The sequence below is a fragment of the Hipposideros armiger genome, unplaced genomic scaffold, assembly GCF_001890085.2.
Source record: "Hipposideros armiger isolate ML-2016 unplaced genomic scaffold, ASM189008v1 scaffold_1578, whole genome shotgun sequence".
Lineage (NCBI taxonomy): Eukaryota > Metazoa > Chordata > Mammalia > Chiroptera > Hipposideridae > Hipposideros > Hipposideros armiger.
In genome coordinates this window covers 109,918-119,351 of record NW_017732928.1, presented here as the reverse complement: position 1 = coordinate 119,351, position 9,434 = coordinate 109,918, and the positions used below count along the sequence as shown (strand labels likewise).

Genomic DNA, 9,434 nt, shown 5'->3' with positions numbered 1-9,434 from the left:
GCACTCACCTGTGAACGCCCGCCGAGCTCCCCAGGTGCCTACCGTCAGCTCTGTGACTGCGGCCCCTCGTTTACCCGCTTCTTGCTCCAGCCCTGCAGGCTCTTGTGTGACAGACCCCGTGTCTCCCCCGCGGGGTCCTTCGCAGGCGCTGCCTCCTCAGCCTGGAACGTCCTTCCCACGCACCCACGGCCTCCCCAGTCTCACCTCAGTGCGGCCTTCCCTGGCCATCCTAGTTAAGAATCCCCCCGTCCCCCAGAACGCGTTCCCGTCCTGGCTTATTTCTCTCTAAAGCACTTATCATCAAATGCACCGTGTGATTTTGTTTTGTTCTTTTTCTCACTGTCAACCTCGCTCCCTCGGAATGTGAGCCGCACGAGGACCCGGCCTTTCCGTGTTCCCGTGGCAGCCCAGCCCACCCGGCAGTCCTCAGCACACAATGCGTGCTCCGCAGCTGTGCCTCTAACGCCTGGGTACAGGATCGGGGTAAGTGTTAGGGCCCTGACTGCACATGGGGGCACGGGGGCGGGGGGGGGAAAGGGAGGGCTTCGGGGCACCAAACACCAAGGACACACGCTGCGCGGTGGGGCCCCCGATGAAACCCGTCCTGTAGAGACAGACATGCCAGCCCAGCCACGTGAGCCCCACCTCACACCCACGAGGACGGCCAAAGCGGGTAAACAGAACAGAGCAAGTGTGGGCGCGACGCGGAGCGATCGGGGCCCTGGGCACCGTCAGTGGGTCACAGCTGTGCAGCCGCCGTGGGAACCGGTGTGGAGGGCCCTCAGGCAATGAAAACAAGAGCCTCCCAGGACCCAGCGAACCCAAGTCTGGGTGTCTGTCCACGAAGATTGAAAGCGGGCCTGAGAGACATCTGCACACGCACGTCCACAGCAGCGTCAGTCATGAGAGCCAGGAGGTGGGCAGCGCCTGACAGGTGCCCGGGCTGTTTCGCCTTGGGGCTGCTGTGAACATTAGTTTACAAATATCTTTTTTGGTCCCTGCTTTCAATTCTTTGGGGTTTAGACCCAGAAGTGAAATTGCTGGGTCACATGGCAACTCTGCCTAAGTTCTGGAGGAACCCCCGAGCGTCCCCACAGCGGCTGCACCGTTGTTTCCTGGCTCTGGTGGTGGTTTGCTTGTAGCCAGCGGGTGTGAGGCGACACCTCGCTGTGGTTTTGGTGGCACCCCTGAGGACGAGGGATGTGCAGCAGCTTTTCAGGGGTTTATTGGTGTCTTTATGCTTCTTGGAGACGTGTGTGTAGGTGCCCATTTTAATTGCGTCATCGTTTGTGTTGTTGAGTTGGATCAAGACGGCCCCCAGTCCAGTGGGTTGCAGCCCTTCGCACGCTCTAGGTGTGAAACCCTTATCAGGTACGTGACATGCAAATATGTTCCCCATTCCGTAGGCTGTCTTTCACTGTCCTGTGACGCACAAAGTTTTTAATCTTGAAAAATTGGGGTGGAATAGTGTACTTTAAGATATACTATCAGAGAAGACCTTTCCCAATATGTAAGCTGAGACCTCGCATTTCAGAAAGAGCCGCTGTGCAGGCTGCGGGCACAAGCGTCCTGAGCTGACTACACAGCAGGTCAGAAGCTCGGGGCAGGAAAAGGCGTCCGAGAGCCCCCCTGTGACTCCGGCCCCAGTCCCACCTCCCCTGCAACACAGGGAGGCCTCTCAGCCCCGGCAGCCAGAACCTGCCACCTGCACACGGCTGCCTTTCCCGTCTTGACAAAGTCCAATCTATCTGTTTTTCCTTTCGCTGCTCGTGCTTTTGATATCGTACCTGAAAACCCATTGCCACATCAAAGGCGTAAAGACGACATGAGGTTTCCTTGAACTAGCAGGTCAAGTCTACGCTCATCACGTCTTTGCAAAGACAGCTCATTGGTTCTGTGAACCCCGCGTTAGCTGCAAAAGTCTGTGCATTCTTTGTAGCTTCCTCAGGAGTTTTAAGACTCAACAAGAGAGCATTTGGTATAATAAGAGTTAGGGGCTGGTTGCTGTGGAGCTCTGACTGCTGACGTCCCCCAGAGGGTCACTTTGGGAGGCAGGGGTCCTGATCGATTGCGTGGCGAGACCGTGAATGTGCTGCGTTTGGTCGTGGGTCTGTCATCCTTGCAGCCTTTTGTGAGTATTCACTGAGCTCCTGTGGGTTTTAAGAAACACACTCAATATTTTGCCTTGTTTCTAAATGCAAAACTACATTAATGTTAGTACTCCTTTTGGAATTATGCTTGATGCTGTGAAGGACTGAATTCCAAGCCTGGTTATAAATTGTCCTTGTTCATTAGAGAAATGAGATTGTGACACCTTCAGCAGGTGTTAAGAAGTGACCTGCAAGCAGGGGGTTAATGGAGTAGAAAACAAAAACAGGTCACATCCTGAGCTGGCCAGGTCAAGGACAGCCACAAGATTGAAAACTCAATTTAAACATTGGTGACCTATAAGCCTCCTCAAAGTACCTCTTAAAACACTGCTGGCTTGGGATCCATGTCCTTAAGGTGACAGAGGCCATCTGTGCTGGCAACAAGGCCGGCTCACACTGCGGTGCTTCTGAGAGACTGACTTTCCCATCAGAGCCCAAGTCCCTCTGTCCCTAGGACTCTGCTCTGAGGCCTGCCCACCAGGTCTGCTGTTCCTTCTGGGTAACTGTCAGGCATGTGCAAAGCCCTTAATCCATGTGTTGAATGCCCTGTGTCTCAAAGAACGGAAAACTTACGTTAAGACTGATAAGGGTTTATTTAGCCCTTGTGCTCCCAGCTCATCGTGGCTGCGAAAGTTCTCCATGGAAGTTTGTTGCCTCGGGACGCCTGGGGCCACCCGTGGGGGGGTTGATGGGGTGGCGTGGGGCTGTGAACCCCCCTCTTCCCTATGGAGTCACCGCAGGGCGCAGTCAGGACAGGTGTCCCACGGGGCTGGCTATCCCCAGGGGCCCTGCATCCCCCAACCCACTGGAATCGCCTGCCTCACTGCACCGTTGAAGGGACTGTCCCATCAGATCGGGTGCTCCTGCGTGAGGTGGCGAGATCAGGCAGAGGGGCTTCCGCTGGTCAGGGAGGCACAGGGAGGCCCGCGCTCTGAGCTCCTGAGCTGTGTGTTCCCGAAGGGTGACGGACTGGAAGCTCTCTCCCTGCAGTCAGCCTGGTCGGCCCGGCAGGAGCGAGTTACAGGTACGTCTGCAGTGGCTGCAGACAGACGGGTCACCGAGCTGGAAAAGGGCAGAGCACGAAATGACCTTGCAGACTAGGTATCTGCGTCCCCCACATTCCTATAGGGAAACCCAGACCCCCAGTGCGATGCTGTGTGGAGGTGGGGCCTTAGGGTGATACGGGCGCGTGAAGGCGGGACCTATGATGGGATCAGTGTCCTTAGAAGAAGAGGCGGCGAATAGAGCCTGCCCAGCCGTTTGGGGACACAGCACGTCCCCCGGCCCCAGTGTCTGACCTCAGGCCTCTGCTCTCTGGAGGGAAGTCACTGCCTGCTGTTCAGGCCACCTGCCCTGTGGAACAGCCTGAGCTACTGCCGCACAGCACAGGCCTTGGGCACTTGCTGAAACGTGCGCCCCCCCACCCCCCACCCCAGGGAGAAGACCAGGGCTCGTCACAGAGGCCACCGCCTGGCACGGTGAGGGCGTGGGTCCGAAGGACGGGCTTCACGTTTTCCCGGAGCCTTGCCCCGCGCTTTCCCTTTGAGCATGTTGCTTCTCTAATTATTTGTTTTCTTATCTGCAAAATAGGGGCAACGATGCATCTCATAGGCTATTGTGGCTACACGAGTCAGCACACGTGAAACACGTGGTGTCGTTTCTAGCACACGCCAGGTGCTCGGGAAATGCCAGGTGCTTTCGGCTAAGGACACGCAGTTCCCTGCCATACCACCGGCTGGCCCTCACACACCACCCTTCCTGCACTGCTGTCTCACCTCCAGCCACACCAGCTGCCTTCTGGGGGCTGTTTCGAATAAGCCACGTGTGTCCCACCCCAGGGACTTTGCATCTCCCTGGAACACAGCCTCTGCCTCTGCCCCGTAACTCACACGCCTCCGTTCGCTGTCAGCACGACCACGGCACGTCCTGGGAGACCGTCCCTGAAATCTCTGGCGCTGGCCATCTCCCCAACCACACTCTAACCTTCCTTACATTTTTCTATTTGTGTGATAATTGGATTATTATTTTCTTTCCCACTGGGCTGTGAGCAACCCGAGAACTCACTGTGGCCCTGAACCGGGTGGTCACACACGACTGTGGTGGAACCGAGCTGTGCTGGCTGACGTGGCTCCTGGAGCACGGATGTGGTTGTCAGTCCTCACCCTGTGAATCACACCGCGATGTCTGGGGTGGCAGGTAAGGAGGACGAAGCACACTACTCACCTTAACACTAGGGTCGTTTTGAGAGGCTCTGATGGTGTCTGAGGAGTTCAGTTGGGTTTTGAGGACATTGGCAAGACTCACTAAATTGGTAAGTTTGACGTTGTAACAATAGCCCCATTGAAGTTAGGGTCACTCATTTCCAGTTTTCATTTCAAAAGATGCTGAGCGACCCGAGGTCAGCGAGCTGCCACCGAAAGGCAAAACCACATTCCGGCAGATCACCACCTTCCAGGGTCAGCTGAGCTGGACGCGGAAGGCAAGGGATCCTCCACTGGAAAAGCCCCTGAATGAACCCTGAAGAGCCACACACTGTTCTGTGACTGTTCAGGGGGCTCACACTCGAGCAAAACAGGCTGCGGCATCGGCCAGGACGTCTGTGGCACCTCATCTCTGCTTTAGTGGTTTTGTTTTAATTAGTTGATGCTCTGCAGAAATCCAATGTGCTTAAAACAATTGGGAAAGAGAACTAAGAGTGCGGGTTGCAGCTGCTGATGGCAGAATTGTTGGCTTCCTTGGTTTGGGCAATTTTGCTAATTTGTTCCCTGCTTCTAAGGCTTCAAGGAGATAATTACTTGGTTAATTTTCATACTAGTTTATAAGCCTAATTAGTTCTCCAACTAGTATTCCCTAGGCAGTCATCATCGCTTTGGGAGTCTTTCTGGTTGGGATCTCCTGTTTTCATCTAAAAGATGAAAAGCTTGGTGTGTGCCCCAAATGCCTGCATTTTTATGCCTTTTCATACGTTCCAGGGACATCAGACTGGTCGGTAACGAAGACCCCAACGGGAACTGAGTGACATGCCCGTCACGGCAGCAGTTTCTCATTGTAACAGGAACGTACCCTGAGCAGAGGCCACAGGACCTCAGCGTAGGCGGGGGCCCGTGGGGAGGACGGATTTTGCATCAGGATGCAAATTCAAATCTCACATCTACACTCAGCGGGTCTGGGTTCTTGATCTATGTCAGAACCGCCGACAAGGCCGCCTACCTGGTGCAATTGCCCCTGATCTGGCGAGACTGTGCCTGAGAATTTCTGCTCCAGTAGGAATATGAGAAACACGCATGCAGTCAGAAATTTCTAGTAGTCACAGTAGAAAGTAAGAAGAAATGGTGAAATTACAATTATGTACTTTTTTAACCTATCATATGCAAACTATAATTTCAACATGCATGAAATTATTGAAATACATTACGTGTTTCTTTTAATACTCTTTAAAATCCATTTTCTTAGAACATTGCAATTTAGACCTTGAATATTTTAAGTGCTTAATGGCCCGATGTGGCTAGCGGCTACTGAAGTGGCCAGCGTAGCACCAGACGATCAATAAACTTTAATTTCTTTCCCTTTGTACTTCAGAAATAGTTTAAACTGGAGTCGCCCAGCTTGGAGTGGCTGCTATGGACAATCTTCACAGTTCCAGAATTTTTTTAGCTGTGAGAAAAACAACCATTAGCACAGTGACTGAAGTGTGGGTGTTAGCAGTTTGTTGGATTTTAATTGCCTTAAGCAATACGGTTCTAATAGGAAAACTATATCTCTTCATACTAAAAATGGTGTTCAAATAAAACAGTGTTATAAGATGCAATTACGTGTTTGAAAAATAAACCCACAGAGTGGTCAGGTTCAGTTGGTCTATACTTGGGGTTTTTGCACCTTTGGAGGAGGTCATTTGGGGGCATAGAAACCATGTAAAATTACATATAATTTATGTGTGTTATTTATTACACATATATGTTTCTGTGGAGAATCCACAGCTTCCATCAGACTCTTAAAGAAGCCCAAGAAGCATAAGCGTAAGTAGCTGGGGTGCTAGAACGGCCCAGTGTTGACCGTGGACAGTTTACATGGGAGCACGGGTTTCACATCAGCGAGAACAGAAGCCGTAAATGGTCTCCTGTCACCATGTCACCATGACCCAGGAGTGTCCCTCACCTCACCCCCCCAGCTTGGAAACACCTGAATGGGGGCCACTTGGGAGCTCAGGCGCATTGGAGAGGTGGCAGATCCGTGTCACCTGGCGTACGCTCACTGTGGGGCACCCATGGTCTGTCTGTCTCTTGGTTGGGGGCACGTGCAGGCGTGGTGACGAGAGCTGTGGAAACAGGTGCTGGGTTCTGAACGCAAAGCCTGGTGTGCTCACTCGTGAGCCACACGTCCTTGTCTCCTGAGTCTCCTGCTCATGGATAAATCGGTGATTTCTAAGGTCTTGTCTAATTTCTTTGAGGAGTTAGTTGATTTGTCAAATTTAGGAAACCTCGTATGACACTGCAAATTATGACCAAGTGCATCTACACGATAAAGTGACTTAAAAGTAAGTTGGAATGGAAAGATCTGGAATTGGACTTACATGTTGTTTTTTTAATCTCCTTCCACTTTTTCTTAAGTGGCACAGGCTGGCCCCCAAATCCAGAGGCACCCGGGATCCCTGAGACCCCCCCTGCTTGACTCGGGCACTGCGTCATCGCTCAGGTGGGAGCTCTGTCCTTGATGCCACGGATCCCCTGCCCGCCTTCCACGAGAACACAGGCGGAGAACAAAGCTATTTCCCCGAAGAAACCCTGCGCTTAGCTATGCCTTGCAGCAGTCTGTCTCATCTGACTGGTGTCTGTCCTGTGAAACAGCAACCAGAAAGGTAGGGTCCGGGGAAGAGTGCTGGGGAGGGGACGCCTCTGGGAGCCCAGGGCCCATGGCTGCTGGACGCTGGCCTTGGAGAGTGCTGGACAGTCAGGGCCGTCATGTCCGCCCTGGGCAGAATTTCTCCTCTGAGTCTTGATTAGACTCATGCAGCAGATGTCATTATCTGGGCAGGACTGGTTCCGAAAGAGGAAATGGACAGACAGCGTGATCATGAGGACTATTTCAGTATCTTATTTTCTTTAAGTTGTTCCATTATTACAAGTGTGCCTACTAATGAGTCTCAAGATTTTGGCCCCAAAGGAGGAATTTTGGTGGGAAAAGAGCCTGTGGGAAGTGTACATGAGGTGCCTGACGTCACGGTAAACGACACCCGTCCTAATCCAATTTTATTTTTGTTTTTTCAGCAGGTATCACAGCTGAAATTGTTATAAGCACTATAACCAGGAAACAAATTCATTATTTAGGATCCTGCACTTGGAGTCTGAAAGATACCAGTTTTGAAGCCCACCCACTTGGGTGACCCTTGCTATTTTATGGAAATATTTTGTGACTTTCAGACGCATCTTATAAATGGGAAGATGGGCCTCGTCACCAGGGATGTTTTCATCACTGACAGGCAGGAATGGCTGCAACAGACCAAAGAGATTTCATTGTGGACGTGACCCTGATTGATCAAATGACCCTGACTGATCCGTTATTCTTGTTTGTAGGCCACTGGACGGGGTGTGGCTTTCCGCAACATGGACTGTCAGAATGCAGAATTAGATGGTGAGTTTGATTCCTTGTTTTTTCGCTGACAATCCTTGGTTTTACGTGTCTTTGGGCTCCACGCAGAAAGAAGGGTCGATGATCTGAAAGTCTCACATTCTTCCAATGCAGCAGGTAATGCAAGGAAGGAAAAGAACACACATTGCAGAAGGCTTTGCTTTTAGAGACACCACTGCAAAATGAGGAATCACGTCAAAATGTATCAAATAGAAAATAATTTATTTTAACTTCATTTTACTTAATGTTTGTAGCTACTCATGATTTCGTGAGCTTGCTTGTACAAAGTCTGCCCCTTCAAATCGCCACAGCAAAGGTTTACCACAATGACACCTGGAACTCCACAGCCATCTCCAGCCACAACGCTCCTGTACATGCACGTTCTTCCGACGGGCTGCACTATTTGCAAACATGCTTTCAACTCCCATAAAGCTACATACAGGACGCCCGGCTTTCTGCTTAAACCTTTACCCTCGCTCGGGAACTTGAATCAGAAAAACGTTTCACATTGGATCACACACCGAAACGCTGCTGGTTTGGTTACGTGTATCAAATCATTACCAGTTTGGTTTTGTGCTGAAGCCCTGACCCAGGTAATATATTAATGGTCACTCATACGACACACATTCAGCAAAGTAACATCATAAAATAGGGTTCTGTTAAAAATACATACCGGCAGTTGTATCTGTGTTTTCCGCAGGAAAAAAAGCGTGTTTAACTTTTTTATAGGAATACAGTTTAAACAAATTAGTCTGTGAAAGTATGCTTCATAAAAAGATCCTATGGACATTGAAACGCTCTGTGTGAAAGGCCAACAGGTAAAAAGTACCAGCGCTGTTCGGAAAACGCCCCGTTTGCTCACAGCGCCTCCCGAGACGCTGCGGGCGGGTTTCCCCCTCGAGCTGGCACCGCGGCCCCGGGGCGTCTGACCGCACGCGCGCGTCACACGGTGGTCGCCGACTGTCACACGGTGGTCAGCGACTGTCACACGGTGGTCGCCGGCAGTCACACGGCGGTCAGCGACTATCACGCGGCGGTCAGCGACTGTCACACGGTCGTCACCGACAGGAAGTGGTGCGCCGCGCGCGCGCCGTCCGGGGACCGCGCGCCGTGCGCCAGCAGCTCCTGCACGGTCATCCAGTTGTCCAGGATGCGCCGGTTGCGCCGCCGCAGCATCTTCTTGTGGCTCAGCTCCAGGATGCTCGGCTCCCGGCGCTCGTCGGCGGCCGGCGGCTCGGGCGGGCGGTCGGGCCGGCCGTGCAGCAGCAGCGCGCGCCGGCGCCGCTGCTCCTTGGCGCGCACCACGTGCTGCTTGCGCTCCTCGCGGCTCCAGTAGCGGCCGAGCTTGAGCTCGCTGGCCGCGTCGTCGTCCGTGGTGGCGCCGCTGCGCTCCTCGCGGATGCGCAGCGCGCGCTCCCGCAGCAGCCGGTCGCGCACCGGCCGCTTGGTGATGTAGCGCGAGCCGTCGCTGCGCACCTTCACCTTCCACTCGAGCCGCGGCTCGGGCCCGGCCAGGCTGGTCTGGCTGTGCGCGAACTCCACGGCCGAGCGCTGCTGCACCAGCTGCATGTAGCTGCGGTAGTGCTGCGCATGCGCGGGGATGAGCGCGTGCCGGTAGGGCACGTGCGCCTGCGCGGGGATCTGCGCCTGCGCGTGCGC

The 9,434-nt window shown here is 53.1% G+C and overlaps 1 protein-coding gene across 1 annotated transcript in view; it reads right to left on the bottom strand.

Annotated features, from left to right (window-relative positions):
• Window positions 1-7,980: 7,980 nt before the first annotated feature.
• The window catches only part of LOC109377835 (E3 ubiquitin-protein ligase PDZRN3-like), a 109,490-nt gene continuing 108,036 nt past the window's right edge, over window positions 7,981-9,434 (bottom strand). Inside the window, exon 8 of the mRNA XM_019634313.1 lies at window positions 7,981-9,433. Within this exon, the coding sequence (XP_019489858.1) occupies window positions 8,823-9,433 (611 nt within the window). The 3' untranslated portion in view covers window positions 7,981-8,822. The remainder of the gene's footprint in view (window position 9,434) is intronic.